General features: G+C 41.7%; 1 protein-coding gene across 1 annotated transcript; it reads left to right on the forward strand.

Moving 5' to 3' along the window:
- The first annotated feature begins 67 nt into the window (after nucleotides 1–67).
- mlycd (malonyl-CoA decarboxylase) lies at nucleotides 68–14,309 on the forward strand. The gene is made up of 5 exons (XM_034141946.1): nucleotides 68–1,242; nucleotides 5,432–5,544; nucleotides 6,489–6,645; nucleotides 7,049–7,201; nucleotides 13,354–14,309. Exons 1-5 carry the CDS (start codon nucleotides 697–699, stop codon nucleotides 13,897–13,899), a joined length of 1,515 nt encoding a protein of 504 aa, XP_033997837.1. The 5' UTR covers nucleotides 68–696; the 3' UTR covers nucleotides 13,900–14,309.
- Nucleotides 14,310–16,662: the final 2,353 nt, after the last annotated feature.

Here is a 16,662-nt window from a genome sequence, read left to right on the forward strand (position 1 = left end):
ACATGGGCACATGAACATAAAAATGATCTTTTATTTCACAACATTCCATTCACTTTCTTTATAGTTATAATTTGTATAAGTCAGTTTTTTGAATATATATTTTTGTGCAATCAAAGATGTTCTACACAGATGAATAAAACCAAAAAAGAAGAACAAAGCTAAACACAACAAATATTAACAAAGAAACAACCACATTTTCTTGAATAAGCAGCTGTTCAAACCAGTGTTTAATTGTTCAGTTTTACAAAATGTACATTCAATTCATATATCTTTATATTCATATTAGTTGACTAACAAAAAGTCAAGTAATATTTTTAAACAAGCCTTTTTTAGAATTTACTAACTATAATCATGTAAGGGTATTTGTGTTTTTTTTTTTCTTATCAAGTAAAATCTGTTGACCAACACATTGGGGTGATGGCTTTTGTACATTGTAGTCTCTTTGGTCGTTTTATATGGCAATTTGTACACCATCACACAGTTACAGTTACACTTATACTACTATACTATAATATAATATACTAATATATTCCCTTTATCCTAGCCACACTGGTTTTGATATAATTGTGTTTTCATATCACCCGTCATGGACCCAATAGGCAGCTGTACTGTCTCTTTAAGAAACCCGGAAGTGGTTCCCTTCTGTGTGTTCACTGGTCGCGGGTCCAAAACAGACAGCTCAGCTCCCTCCCGGCTATGATATCCAATCCTGCTATCTGGGCTTTTCGAAGCAGTGTGAGGTGCTGGCGACACCGGGCTGTCCTCAAAGCGGCCCTGCAGGCCTCGGACGTCAAAGCTTGGCGTTGGTACTCGACCTCAATTCGTGGTGGTGTCACGGGCATGGAGGAAATACTGGCGAGGGTCGTTGCACCTTTACCCACTTACGAAACGAGAGACAAATCCCCTCCTCCTCCTGAGTCGAATAGCTTGGAGTTTATGCACTTCTACAGCAGTCTAGACAAGGAAGATAAACTTGGCTTTCTCACAAAGCTCTCGCAGGACTTTGGAGTAGACCATAAAAACCTTTCAGAGCTCGCTGGGAGGCTGTTGGATACCCAGCTACGAGACTTGGCTACCATTTTGCAAGTTGAAGACAGGCTCCGATACGGTTTGACTCCCCGTTATAAACAGTTGCTGAATCATATAAGCAGAGTCGAGGGGGGAGTGAAGTTTCTGGTGGATCTCCGAGCCGATGTGCTTGGAATAATCTCATCAAAAGCTAGTGAGAGTCCGCACATCAGGGTAATGCATTTGTTTACATTTGTATACGGGTGCTCGCATGAGTCAAGAAGTGCAGTTCGCGTTTGGCATCTTCGCCTGAATAACTGAATCCACATTTTTTGCGATTTAGAACTAGTGTATGTTGCATATTTTAACAGCATTAGCACAAGGCTGAGTATAACTGCTTATGCAACTCACCCCACACGGAGGCACAACTGGCACGCAGTGCTCCCATCACATGGATCACATTTCCTCACAGCTTGAGTGTGAATGCCCTTTGCCCCAGTACACCTTCCTAACTAAACTAAAAGCATATCAAAATGTCAGTTCTTTTAATGTATTTCCTCTCAGCTCAGGGTGCTTTTGCAGATAGATAAGGCCAAGCTTTTGTTGGCACAAGTCGCTGCCAAGTTTAATTTCAGGGTTTCCTTCACATTTCCTGCTCATCTTGGCTGGACATATACTCTTAAAGCACCGTTAAGAGCTGCCTTCCACTCTTTCTGTATTACTCTTATGTTATTATAGACTCAGTACTAATATTTCATTCTATACAGAGGCATGAGTTACTCTGCTACAGCACAAGGTGACAACTTGAATATAAATCAGGAATCTAATGTATGTTTTTATTGATTTGTCTGAAGACAAAGTGAAATAAAATAGAATGGAAAGGCAGTGAAAAATACCTAAAATATCACATCACCTGGCCTGCACACATCTTTGGCATACAAATAAAAATCCCTTTCCTGTATTATTATCCACTTATCTTTGATCAGTCAAATAATTTAAAAGGATTTAATTCAACTAAGGGGGTCGAATTGTGCTTATTGGGGTTTGCCCTTTCCACTAGTATGTTTTTTTTTTTGTGAATGTTAATGATCTGCAAAGACTGAAATCCCAAAGTTGATGCCAAAGGAAGTTTCTCGCCGGCCCGCTAACGAATCCGAGCAGACTGGGCTCTGCTTTCAGACAGAGGGTGAAAAGAGGTTCTGCACCACAGGCAGGATGAGAAAAATAGAGAGCTTTTAAAGCATGTAAACATGTCACAGTAGAGGCACAGAATACAAGTGTGAATATAGGACTTCTCACTTCTAAAGCTGGCTGTCAAATGAATTACATTCCCCAAGTTTGTTCAAGAATACAAATGTACTCTGTTGATCGGTTTCATCTCAAGGTTGCACATTGCCCAAAGCAAAAATCAATGTAATGTCTAATATGTGCCGTGGATACTGCGCAATAATTCTCACTTAACTAAATAAAGAATAATTTGACTTTTATTCTAACATTATAAGAGTGCAGCTTTTAATACAACTACACCAAACATAAGTTGCATAACCAACTTCTTTCTTCATTGTAGTACTTAGTTATCCCCAAGATAAAGAATATATATGTTCTCATGATTTATTTTTTAGGCTTGACAGAGGTTACATAACCGTGTTTATAAACCATTATTCTGGCTAATGTTCATGCTCAGGGCCGAATCTCTAAGTTGGAGTCCTACTGAGTATACGCTGCTTGAAGCTGCATTTATAAATGAACGAGAGGCTTTCCGGCTGGAGAAATGCTATTTGTGAGTCACAGGCCACCAGCAGCTCTTTTATTTAAACAACAGCATGTTCAGGAGCCCCTATGTGCATTATACAGTACATGTAGACATAAAGTTTAACAAAACGAACCATCAAGAAGGATGCTTTGTTTTGGTATTGGAAAGCACACCTTTGAATTTAATGGCCATTTAATCCAAAACAAACCCCGCTTCTGTCATTGTTAAAACGCTGTGTCCACTTTCCACAAACACACTGGATGAAATGCAGATTTGTAAAGCTGTTGTGCTGAGATGTAAAAATCAAGATACCAAAATGGTTGTGTTCGCTATCAAAAACAGTGATGGTGTTACCTGAACTGTGCTGCTTGATATTATCCTGGACCAATTTTCAGGAGGCTTCCATTATCGTGTTGTGCTGTTTTTAGACAGATTGATCATCGGGTAAGAAAGGTTTTCTATCATCTTTGTGGTCAGTTCTTGTGTTTTGTTTTGCTTTGGAATAGAGCGGTTTATGATTTTTCAAACACCCTGCCAATGGAATTCTAGCCTCTTCTCTTCAGCTCAATACTTATTTTATTCCTGCGGAGAGGTGGTTCAGATGCATTTTATCTCAATAACCCAGGCCCACTGAGACCTTTTGTAGCTTATAAAAGGTCTAAGCTACCTACCGAGTACTCGTACTGAGTGCTGACCACAATGGTCTTGGGGGTGCACAGCAATCTTTTCTTGTTATTGCCAGAATTGATTGAGCTAAAAATGAGAAAAGGTTGAAGTAAATATGAAGCTTTTAGAACATGTATTGACTGTATGTGCATACCAGGAGAGAGAAAACACTTGCATTAAAAAAAACTGGTCAGGTTAACAAAGAAGCATAGAGGGCAAAACATATGATAGCATTTTTCTAAAGTAATGAAAGTTTGGATTTAATAAGGCGGAAAAATATTGTGGTTCTTTGATTTCTACACTAGATTAGTCTCTCTTTGCTGGGTAATTGATTTGTTCACGTTCCTCTTCATTCCCTCTACCTCCAGGCTTTTCATTCTCATTCGTCTCGCCACAAACTGAGTGGATGAGAGATGTAAAGCTGAGTAGGAGACATCGTTTTAGTTGTCTCTTTGAGATTTAAGTATCAGCAAGGCTATTTTTCCCCACAGACAGGCTGACAAGTGGCACGCAGCCTACTGGAGTAAAAGTATTGGCACAATCTGAGTTTGACCTGTGATCACTTTGGCACTCCATGGTTGTTTGGCCTTGGATAGACAGAGTGTTCCTTCCAGGCACTGCAGTTTCCATCGCTCTGTGTAATCACCAAATAACTGCAGCTCAAGGTAACAGAGGCTGTATCAGCTCACAGCATCACAGCCTCGCTGCATTGATACAGCTCCAGTGTCAGAAAGTATTGCTTCATTTTCTTTCTAATGGAGTGCAGGATTTTCTCCTTTTCCCTTTCCTCCTTTCCTCTCCTAACCCCAGGCTTCGAAAGCTAGACCCCTTCCATTTCAAAAGACTTCATCTTCTGGTAGGTCAATGGAATACACATTTCAGTTCGGCCTTCCTTTTGTGTGGGTGAGAATTGGCTACCCAAGGCAGAGGCTGCACTCTCGAGGGTTGTTTATGCGCTGCGTTTTCCAAAGAAATACCGAGCTGGGATTATCAGCCATCATAGATTATTTCCCCTCAGGCAGCTTGGGAGGTTAAAGGAACACACGCACACACACATTTAGCTTCACACAAGTAGAGATGGAAGTTTTGCTGAACTTTTTTTTGTATTCCGAGGCTTACTTTGGATTTTCTCCTCACCCAACAGAATTTTCAAGCGTGAAACCTCTCAACCATAGAGCTGAATAATGCAGAGCATGATGCATATACGTGGGGAATTTCAAATGTTGTTAGCTTTGGTCTTGAAAGTTTCTCGCAGAGAAATTCAGCCAGTGGCTTTCACAGCATGACTGTACTTGAGCTTGTTTGCATTAGCTATTATTATGATGGACAAGCCGGCATTAAAGTAAGCCCGGAGTGAAGTCATACTATGGAACAGCCAATATAAGCTGTATTTATGTGTTATGAGTGTGTCTGAGTGCATGCACGCCATGCGCTTGTTTGTGTGTTTGCAAGAGATTTGCTTTAAATGAAGTCTGACCTTTGTGGGAGAACAGGCCTGCTTTGAAATGGCAAGTTGTTTATTGAAGTGCCTCCTGTACACCTTTTGCTAGCTCAAACAGATCACAACTCATAATGTGAAAACATTCAAAGACCATACAGACACCCAGGGGACCAAACACCCCGCAGTGTGTAAGATGACGGTACAGGATTTTTTTATAGCCGCCAGACAACTGCAGTTACTTGGCTGTCAGTCAATAAATTGGCACTGGTGAGGTTTTTCTCATAAAAGAGGTTTATAAGGCTGTGATGAATGTGTTTATCTACTTCTTTTAATATTCATATAAAGCTGCAATTTCTAGAGAGTACTTTATGAGATAGAAAAGAATGACAAATACTTTTTTCCTATGCGTCGTTATCATATATTAAGATGTACCTGCTTACCAGTGTTTTATTCAAACAACAGACCGGCTACTGAGCTGTCACAACAAAGGAATGAATGTGGTGAATTCTTAATAGATTTTTAGCTGATGTAGATTCTAAACTCTGCATTTTTTTCTCTTCCAGGACCTGAACGGCACGCTGAAGAGCTTGCTTTCTGAGTGGTTCTCTGTTGGTCTGCTCCGACTGGAGAGAATCACCTGGCAGTCCCCATGTGAGATACTGCAGAAGATCAGCCAGTAAGAACATTCATGCTCCCTCTTCTTCACTGTCTTACTTTCTTCCTGTCTTTCCCTCTTTGGTTTCACCACAGTCTCTTTTTTTACATCCAATCTATTGTCCATCATCGAAACAAACGTATCTAGGCATTCCTCTACATGCCCTTACAGCCTTCATAGCATTTAAGAGTTTTAATTAAGTATCTCCAAAACCAAAAATAAAAGGAATGAGTTAAACAGTGTGGTAAGCTTAAGAGGCAACCACATCAAAAAGACATAGCCAATGCAGAAGTGCCCTAACCTGCATCATTTCAAATGGTCAGCAGAGGGCAACTCCACAGGTTGCAAAGTCCGATTGTATAGAAGTCTATGAGAAAAGGACCCTTCTTCTCCCTTGATTTACTACACAGGACAGTTGTTTCTCAGGCTATAAAATATAAAGAAATTATGCAATACAACATTGAATATTAAAATAAGGATATTACATTTCATATTACCTCTACCGTCGCTCAACTAACCCAAACGTGCAGTATCGCAGTCTTATACGAGCTATTTGTATTGTTCTTTTTCAATAGACCATTGAAAGCAAGCTCTTATTTATAACAATGTCCATATTATACAGTGTGTAATAGAACCAAACCAATACAATTGCCTTTATTCAATGAAACAACATATAAGCAATTTAAAAGCAACTGCACGCTAGGTTGTAAGGATTGGATATTAAAGATGTTAACTGGATAGTGGTATTGACTACATCACAATGACAAAAATAAAAGCGATTAATTTAACCTAGTTGTCTAAGTCTTGCTCTCCCTGAAAACAAGAAACCAGTGGGTTTTTCTTTTAAATACCTTAATTATTAAAATGTGTCAGGGCATTGACACGCCTGTGAACCTTAACTAAGGTGGGCAGGGCAGAGCGAACGGTTAATTAAAAAATGATCTTTTATATCATCCCTTTTAAAGATACGAGGCGGTGCACCCTGTGAGGAACTGGAGTGACCTGAAGCGCAGAGTGGGGCCATGCCGCCGTTGTTATGCCTTCACCCACGCCGCCATGCCAATGGAGCCACTGGTTGTGCTACACGTGGCCCTGACTGAAGACATCTCTGATAACATACAGGTTGGAAGCCACCGCCGGCTGCTGTAACGCTTTGTCTCCCTTTATCACACCTTGGAGGATAGTTAAACAACAGGGATTTACTTCTTTGTTCCTCCTCTCAGTTGACAAATGGATTATTGCCGTGTGAAAAACAATACGGGACCTTTAAACTGCACATCCCTCTGGGAGCAGCCTCTACGGTGCCGAGTCCCCTTTCTTTACAGTGAGGGAGGAGAAGGGAGTTTGAGAACATAGCAATTTGATACTATTCCATGGTGTGAAATAGTGCAACCATACATACAGTTTTGCTCCAGCAGCTCTGACTATAAGTCACTCCTGCCTCGGCTGCAGCTAAGTAGAACAAAAACACTGAGTATGGGTTTGTAGATGAGTGACTTGAGAAAAATGTTTTTTTTTGTCTTAGAGCATCGTCCGCGAGTTCGCCTCTCTCGAATCCGAGGAGGACGTGAATAAGATAAATGCAGCCATCTTTTACTCCATCTCCTCCACCCAGGCTGGCCTTCAAGGGGTGGAGCTGGGCAACTACCTCATCAAGAGGGTGGTGCGAGAACTACAGGTGAGTGCGGCTGGATTCCAAGATGTAGTGTAATTGTAACAAAAGGAACTTTGTATGCAGCTTTTAAAGGGGCCATATTACGCTTTTCTGGAGTTTCCCTTTCCTGTAGTGTGTTATATAGGTTTCTGTGTATGTAAATGGTCTGCAAAGGCTCAAATCCAAAAGTTCCCAGGGGGGGGAGTGTGTTGGCCTTGTTTGAAACGCCTCAATTAGACTCCTATGTTTACTTCGTAAAATAGTGACATCACTATGTAACACTCGCACTTCTATTGGCTAGCGCTCCAACACATTGTTTGTGACAATTGTTTGTTTTGTGTTGGGTGTGGGACTTCTCTAAGCGGTTGACCAATCACAACACAGCCAGACAGCTAACCAATCAGAGCAGACTGGGCTCTGGTTTCAGACAGAGGGTGAAAAGAGGTGCTGTAGCACAGGCAGTATGAGCAAAGTAAAGACCTTTTTGAACATTACAGCATGGAGACCTGTCACAGTGGAGGCACAAAATACCAATAGGAGAATAATAGTGCCGCTTTAATGAGTTTTCAAAAGCCATTCTTGCAACAAAAGAAAAAATAACCTTTTTAATTTAAAATGCATGGATTAACATAATAATGTTAAGATGTTCTAATAAAACTTGTGTGCATAGTGTATCACTTTGTTTGATACATATGTTATCAAAGTGTTTGACATGACAAATAAAGCTAAAATTAGAATGATGATATTTCCTGTTGATACTAAAATTAAAGCCAAAGCCATTATTAAATCCTAAATCCTATTTGAATTCCTATAAAGACTAGGCAATGGCAAAGCGGTGGTAAGGTGTAAGATCACAGACGAGGCAAAGTCACACTTTGTTATCTAAGAAGCACCCAGTGTTATCACTATTTATAGCTTCACAACACCTTATCATTGACTGTGCACAGATGCAGCTGTTAACTCCTGCATGGCTCCTCAGCTCCGCCCCCTTTGGTGTAGAATCAAACAGTGTTTGTTTCCTATGGATGTTCACTCTGTATGACTCACATGCTAAATTAAAGGGGACCTATCATGCAAAATGCACTTTTGTACGTCTTTTATACATGAATATGTGCCCCCGGTGTTCCAGGGAACTCACCAAGTGTCAGAAAACACAACCCTCTCTATTTTCCTCCATACCCAAATCTCTAAAAAAGGGGCTGCAACGGATCTGATAAAAACTGATCCAGATTTGAACACTGTCCTGACGTCAGGACGGTGGCGCTACGGCTATTGGGCCAACTCTCCACCTATCAGGGGAATGTGGGGTTGGGCCACGGCCGGCCATTGCCACTCGAAAGCGCTGGAGACGCTGTAGTACATATGCTAGGCCTGTAAGTGGCGCTGTAGTCTGCCACAAAAGCAGCGAAGAAGACTTCCAGCGCATAGTTACCATGGTTACCCTTCTGTTTATTCTCCGCTGTGGCTTTTTTTCTCCCTCCCCGAGGCAAGCGTTTGCTCCCGCTGCTGTAATTCAATGCAATCCCTCCCCGTCGAGGCAAGCACTGTAATTCTCTCCGGTTAGGCCACCAGCAGATGACAAACACCCACCTCTCCGCCTCTTCCAAGGAACGAGGGGACCGTGCGGCAGAGTTTCAGTTTCAGTTTCTTTCGCCGGTCAAGATGTCCGTTAAAGTTTAAATCTTCCGGACAAAATTAGAAAAGTGCCGGTCAAAGGTCTTCTTTGTTATTTATTGAGCTTTAAAACAAATGAATAACGACTCTATAGGCCTATAATAATATAATAAAACCATAGACTGTATATATAAATAAAACACGGAGGACGGAGATCTTTTTTTCTCCCCCTCTTGACTTGATCAGAGCACGGCTACCCTCTCCTGCAGGGGGGCGTGGTCAGCTGCAGCTCATAGAATCAGCCCAGTAGACAGCAAACAGCACATAGAGCGAAATGAGGCATGGCTAAAATGCATGATCTGTTTGGTATTTTGAAAACAGAAACGTATAAATATACCTTATATAGGTATGGCCCTACAATATATCATTTAAATATAGCATGATAGGTGTCCTTTAAATTAAAAGGCCTTACAGTAGCCCCTCAGGTGTGGCCCAGCTGTTACATTGTTATTCCAGTGAGAAGTGTAGCTGCAACAAGCAATATTCTTGTATGATTGCTTTTCAAAGGTTCTTATTTTAGTCCCGGAGAATCATAAATCTCTCGCTTGTTCCAGCACACACATGAACACATGCACACCAACAGATTGGTAGCCAATAGACGGGCAGTAATGAAATCTCATCCATCCCTCTCAATAAGCGCAGGAGAGTCCTTCATGTCGGGCCTCTCCAGCTAGCACTTGTTAAACGATTGGAACATTGAATGAACATCAAAAGCCACTCTACCCAGCAGATGGGAAGCAGCTCTTTACACTGTATCCTCTCACAAATCAGGTTTCAGAGCTTTAAGCTGCTTCCACGTCATTCATACGAGGGGACTGTTTTGATTTTCATTGAAAACAACATACAGTTTTGTTAAGGGAGCACAGCATATGTTATGTTATGATTTCTGCTTTAACAGAGGTTGGAAGGTAGGTTATGTAATTGCACTTTATTTTAAAAGCCTCACTGATCCGAGTGTTCATTTCAAACCTTTATTCAACCAGGTGAATCCCATTGAGATCATCGATCTCTTTTTCAAGGGAGACCTGCTGCAAGTAGGTTCCACATGAAGACATAAAACAACAGAAAAACAAAAAGGCATCATACAACATAGATACAGGGATTTACAATTTACATACCTAATGACATTTACAGGTACCAACAGTATCAGATTGCATAGCATCTATCCAAGCTTTAAAAACATGTAGTGGAACCAAATTGCTCAGTTTCCATTCTTTCTGCAGACTGTTCCAAGTTAGAGGAGCTGCGCACCTAAAAGCTTTCGTCCCTAAGTCAGTCCTAGCACTTGGCACATTTAACAAAACCACAGCATGAGATCTCAGGCAATAGCTACTTTCAATTCGCCGTGTGATCAGGGAGCAGATGTAGGATGGTAGTTTACCTAACATGGCTTTGTAGATGAACATGTACCAGTGACTGAGCCTCCGTACAGTTAGTGAAGGCAGACCTGCCCTGGCATACAGGGTACAGTGATGGGTTAATGCTTTACAGTTTGTAACAAATCTTAGTGCACTGTGATAGGCGGCATCTAACTTGATCAGGTGGGCAGGTGCATTCATATAGATCAGATCACCATAGTCCAGCACAGGTAAAAAGGTCACAGAGCCTTTTCCTGGCCTCAAGCGAGAAACAGGACTTGTTTCTGAAAAAGAAACCTAGTCTAACCCTCAGCTTTTTAAGCAGATTATTGACCTGAAGTTTAAAAGAGAGGCAATTAGACCTAACATTTTCATAAAGAGGTCTACTAGCTTTGCAAGGTGTCGTCTTCTCCTGTTGTCTCTCTAATGCAATATTAATAATTAAATTATTGTTATTAAAAAAAATTGGTATGCTACTTTTTTAGCTCCTCTATACCACCATACAAAAGCATAGACCAGTTACTTCAAAATGTTGAATTCCTGAAAAAATGAGCTGGTAAGAAAAAAGAAACAGTGTCTACAAATAAAAATGCTCCCTCTGCTTTTTGTGTAAAAAAAGTAACTTCATTTCTATTTTTACATTCCATTTTTCACGGCGGACTTAATGTTTTGCTGGGTCTTAATTTTATATCAAAAAATGAATTCCATTAAAGCATAAGATGGCAATTACTGCCTTTCTGCTAAACTGTTTTTCACCATAATAGAATCTGATATCCTAACCCTCACCCTAACCAATCTCTCTTTGGCAATTAACATACATGGATAAACCCACCCACCAGACTGTTCTAAGGCAGATACTACTACTAACCAATCAGATGCAGAGTATGGTGGGTTAGCCTTTTGCTTCTGTTTGTTGCAGGGACACCACCTAGTTTCTGAGAGATGGGTGTTTGTTTTCACTTTCAGAGTAAGGGGCAGCGGTCCAATGGTATTTCAATACAATGGGACATTTTCTGGCTATTGGTGTTTCAGTGCAAGGGATTGTGGGAACAATTGGCAGCCACCTCACCAGCACACTCCTTTTTTTTGTTTAGCCCTTGTGCTTAAGCTGTCTAGATTTCAAAACAGAAATGAAATATTGAATTGGCCTAAGAAGTTTTCATATTGTAGTGACAAATCCAAAAAGCCAGATTCTGGTCGTTACATTAATTTTGACCGAATATGTAGCAATTTGCAGCCCTTTCTCTGGACACTTTTATCCAAAGAACCCCATGAGGGCAATTATTTATTCATATGACCCATGTGGGAATGAAACCCCTGACCCCGACAGTGTAAGTGCAATGATCCACTCTCGGAGCAGGGAAGCTGCCCAACACCACCCTTGTATTCTGCAGAGGCTCTCTGACAGGCCTTTGCCTTACATAAAGGTGAAGAAAGGAGCAGCGCAGCCACACAGGGACCACTATGATGATGGATAGATGATAGAGTGGAAAAGATAAGGTCACAGTGGTGATTTAAGGGGACGGGAGGAGATCTTGCTTGTCTTTGTAGATTGGCCCCCAGAGCACAGGTCTGGCACTGCTCCTCCTCTGTATCATTTCCTCCCTGTTCCTTTTTCGTCTTTTTCCACCAGCCTTTTCTTTCTTTGATGACATGGGAAAGCCCACAGGTAAAAGTTGGAGTGAAGAAGGTGAGATCATGACACAGTAGAGAGAGAATAAATGGAATGGGAGGACGTGAACAGTGAGAATTCTGAAGTGAAGAGAGGATGAAGAAAGGAAAACATTGTTGCGGAATGACAGGTCCCACTAGGCGTTGTCTGGCGCTTTTTATCTGCAAACACTTTCAACCCTCCACCTGCCAGGTCGCTCCGTCACTTATCAGCCCAGATGTCGGAGCAAAAAGATGGGCAGAGAAGACGAAGGGGGGTTTTAGTGAGATAGGTAGCGGGGTGTAAGAGAACTCATGGAATGGTTGGGTGTTTTGGGCAGAAACATGGGGGAGAGGCGAGTCAGAGAGACAGAGGACAGGTATTACAGAGTGCTGTGGAGAAGAATAAGAGGAAGGGAGGGAGGGGTCCTCCATCTCCATCAGCGGTGCAGATTCGTGAAGAAATGGAGTTGATATGTAATGCTGTCCCTTTCTGAGGAACTGAAGGCCTGAGCAGCAGACTGAGCGCAAACGAGAACATTTTGTTTTTGTGTTTTGATGTTGAGGTGGAGCGCTCATCTCACTTATTTCCGCCGTTTCAGAGCGGGTGCCCCTGCATTCTGTTGGGGATCAAATCTCTGCTGCCTGTCATCGGTTTTCTTTACACCGTCACGCACCTTGTTTTCTCATCCCCATTCTCTCTGTAGCTTTGTTGTCCTCTGTTCAAGCTGGTGTAGGCAATTTAAGCGTCTCTGCATGTAAACGGTTCTGCAGAGCTGTCTGCTTTAAATATGTAAAGAATAAACCATTTCAAACCCTTAAAATGCATGAATGTTTTTCCAAACATTTGTGCATACCATAGTTATTTTGAAACCCTCTTTATATCATGTATTAGGCTTGACGTCAAAATAACCTTGCCCTTCATAAGCAAACTTTTCTTTTCTTATTTGAGTGTCAATTTATAATATGAAAATGTATTACCTGCTGTTACCTGCAACCTGCATACTGTGAAAAAGACAAGCCATTATGTAACTCAGTCTCTGAGACATTTAAAAAAAAAAAAAAAGAGTTTCGGTAGTTGTTACATTCTGATGCCAGGGATACTTTAGGGGAGTTAAAAGCGAGTTCAAGGCCCAATGTAATAGATATCGTAAAAAATGTTGTGTGTCTAAAAACCTAAAGTATGTATGGGTTCTCTTCTTCTCATATACAGGTATAGACACATTATCCTTTTTTTTAATTTACACACACGCGACACCTATTACACGTCCGTCCTGGGAGAGGGATACCTCCTCTGTTTTTTTCCCCATTATCTGTGGGTTTTCTTTGGGGGTTTTTCCTTGTACGATACGAAGGTCTAAGGACAGAGGGTGTCATATTCTGTACAAACTGTAAAGCCCCTGAGACAAATGTAAAACTTGTGATATTGGGCTATATAAATAAACTTTGATTGATGGTCTTCTCACCATCCCTCTCTCTTCTCATGTCTCCCAGAGCGAGTTCCCGCACATGGCCCAGTTCTCCAGCCTGTCTCCGATCCCGGGCTTCTCCTCCTGGCTCCAAGGCCTGCTCAGCCAGTACAGGAAGGAGGGCCGGGGCTCAGACCTCCTCTCGGAGCAGGAGTGGAAGGAGGTGGAGCAGGCCACCGACTCGGCCCCGGGGACCCCAGCCATGGAGGCCCTCCGCAAGCTGATCACCTCCAGCGAGTGGCTGCGTTCCGAGCGCTTGGCCCGTGTCCTGGAGCCCGTCCTGATGCGTCTCTGCGCCTGGTATCTGTACGGGGAGAAGAGGCGGGGTTACGCTCTGAACCCTGTGGCCAACTTCCACCTGCAGAACGGCGCCACCATGTGGAGGCTCAACTGGCACGCTGACACCAGCCCGAGGGGCGGGGCCAGCTCCTGCGGCATCATGGTGAACTATCGCTACTTCCTGAGCGACACGTCCAAAAACAGCGCCGTTTACCTGCAGAATAAGGTCATCACTGCTTCAGAGCAGGTGCTCGGGCTGGTGTCCCAATTTCAGAAAAACAGCAAACTGTGAGAAAGAAACGAGGATACACCCAAAAACATCCATCTGTTCTGTTTGAATGCACTTCCTATCATTAATTTAACCTAATTTGTGATGTTTAAAATGTCCAAAGTGAAGAAAATCTGTTTTTGAAGCAGCACTCAATGGACAGCTGATGTTGTTTTAAATGGAAGTTTCTCACATGAGGCGTCTCATCCCATCTCCTGCATGTAGTGCATAGGTTAGGCTCTCCGCCTCATCGGGTTTCTGGTTGAAGCCGTTTGATATTGTGTAAGTGCCTCCCAGGCTGAGAGACTGTAGCTAATGAAGCACGAGGCATCTATCAATGCTTTACATGTTCCCGGATAACAGTGTGTGTAATGGTGAAGCTGGAGCAATGAGGGAGTGCAGCTACTGGAATAAATGATGTTTAGATTCCTTCATTTGGCTCAACTGTCTCTCTGCAAACACGTTGATGAATGTGAGGGTATTGGATTCTATTTTTTCTCGGGTAGAGTTTATTTACACCTGCTGTTACACTGCTTCTCGCCACTGAAGCTCAATACACAAAGGGATACAATCACTGGCTGGAAATATTATTTCCTTTTAAATAACTCTAAACAGAACTGCATTTTTTTCCTGCTGTGCTGCTTATATTTTACAGTAGACTCACTCATTCTGATCCACTGGGCTCAATCCCCTTGGCATCTCCATTCAAGTGATTTTCTTTTTGATAATTCTGCCCACACACACACACACACACACACACACACACACACACATACACCACACCCCTCAAGAGAGTCATCGCTGATGTTCTGCCTGCTCTGTACAGGTGCCAAGAAGGGCTCATATCAGCCCACACTCCATTGTTGTGAAATAATATATCACAGCAAGTTGACTGTGAAATTATATTTTATCTCTCCGAGGAGCCAAACTTTCTTATTCAGGTTTTCTTTTTTTCACACTGTCTGTCCCCCCCTCCCCCCCCTCTTTTCTCTCCCAATGCCGCTCGGTGTCCTAGAAACTAATGGAGTGGGAAATAAAGTTAAAGTAAATGACTAGATTGATGGTGTTCAGTTGTGAAGGAAAGGGGGGGAGGTGAGTATAAAAGCATTTAAAGGACAGTTGTTTAAAAGGATACCCTTGACAGACAGCGTGAGGAGATATTAGGTACATACCTCACTGTGGGGGGGGGGTGGTAAGAGCGTCACTGTCACGCCATCTCACAATGGACAAGCTCACTTGTGGTATGGGTTGCCATGGAAACAACAATTACATATTCCAGACCCGCTGCTAGCAGCCGGGGCTCGTTTTAAAGCAACGGAAACGACCAACGGAAGTGACCACAGAGCCATTTGGGTTAAAAGTCCAGCGGTTTTTAATAATGAACTTTAAAAAAGTATATTATGTCGTACAGTGAAAGTAATTACTTTTTGATGGAAGTCGTTCAGGTGTTTCCCATAGGACTCAGAAGACAAATTACTGCACATGGAGCAGTTACAGCCCTGAAATCTGATTAATGGACACATCAGGTTCCGCTAAATGAAATCATACAAACCTCCTCAGTGAAGGCTCAAGAGGACAAATCCTCTTTTCATGAAGCTACTTTGAAAATGGCAGTACAAATGAAAGGAATCTGAAATTACTTTTAAAATAAACGTAACAAAGACAACCTTTGATAATGTGAATCGCCTGTGATCAAACAGAAGTAAGATTGGATGGCTTTGTAGAGGCAAATGTCGCAGCATGTATTCTGATCACTGACAATTTCCACATTTGGCCAGTGTCTATTTAGACCAGTCTTCAATTGTCTCTAATCAGATTGCAGTTTTGTCACATTTCCAGGGCAGCACATGTTGATAATGGATTCACAGCCAAGTTCAATATTGTACTGCTCAGTTCCCCGGCACGTCTTAGAGCCAATACCTTTCAAAAAGCAGCAGGAGACATGATTACAATTGATTGGACACTGTCTGCTGTGGAAATTCATGCCTCATCTAAAAATAATTCAGTAATTCAGACATTCCTTTTATATATTTATTTTTCCAAGATTGGGATCGCATGTGTGCGTGGCCACAGTGTATTCCATTTCTTGTCCCTCATTCGGAGGAAATTGCCTTACAAATGGAGCTAATCCATTTTTTACAGATCAGAGTGGCCGGAAAAGTCAGAGAGTGGTGGCTGTGGCATTTTGATCTTCTAATTTATTTTTTAAAAGGTCTGATATATAAGCATCTGGTCAGAAGTTTTAAAGGTACAGCGGTTGATATAAGTGCTGGATTGCATCACTGGTAAGATTGGTTGGAATGTTATTATTAAGCCAAAAACGTACAAATTAAGTGAAAGAAAAACGTAGGCATTCCAAAACCAATTAAACAATTAATTGAATTACTGTCATGGTTTTTTATTGGATATGGTTCAAATAGATTCATATTGTTATATTTAGCTATTAATGAAAGAGCTCCAAACTCATCCAAATGAAAATCATTTAATTGAAGCTCTTGATTTCATTAAATGGTACAGAGAATGAACATTGGCACAGAACACAAACAAGCCCATTCCAACTTGGTCCAATATTTCTTGTGATCACTGTGCCACCGAGGAAAACTAAACGGATTCAATCTGCTGGTAGCGTCTTCAAAGGCAAATAAGCAGAAGACATAGCATAAAGAAGAACAAAGTGTAAAAATGTAATTAATTTTTGAAAAACTGATTTGAAAAACTCTTACCGAACCTTTCATGTTTGTTGTGTCTTCTTGGAGCCATTCATTTGTTAATATACCAGTATACAGT

This window comes from Trematomus bernacchii, unplaced genomic scaffold, assembly GCF_902827165.1.
Source record: "Trematomus bernacchii unplaced genomic scaffold, fTreBer1.1, whole genome shotgun sequence".
Taxonomy (NCBI): domain Eukaryota; kingdom Metazoa; phylum Chordata; class Actinopteri; order Perciformes; family Nototheniidae; genus Trematomus; species Trematomus bernacchii.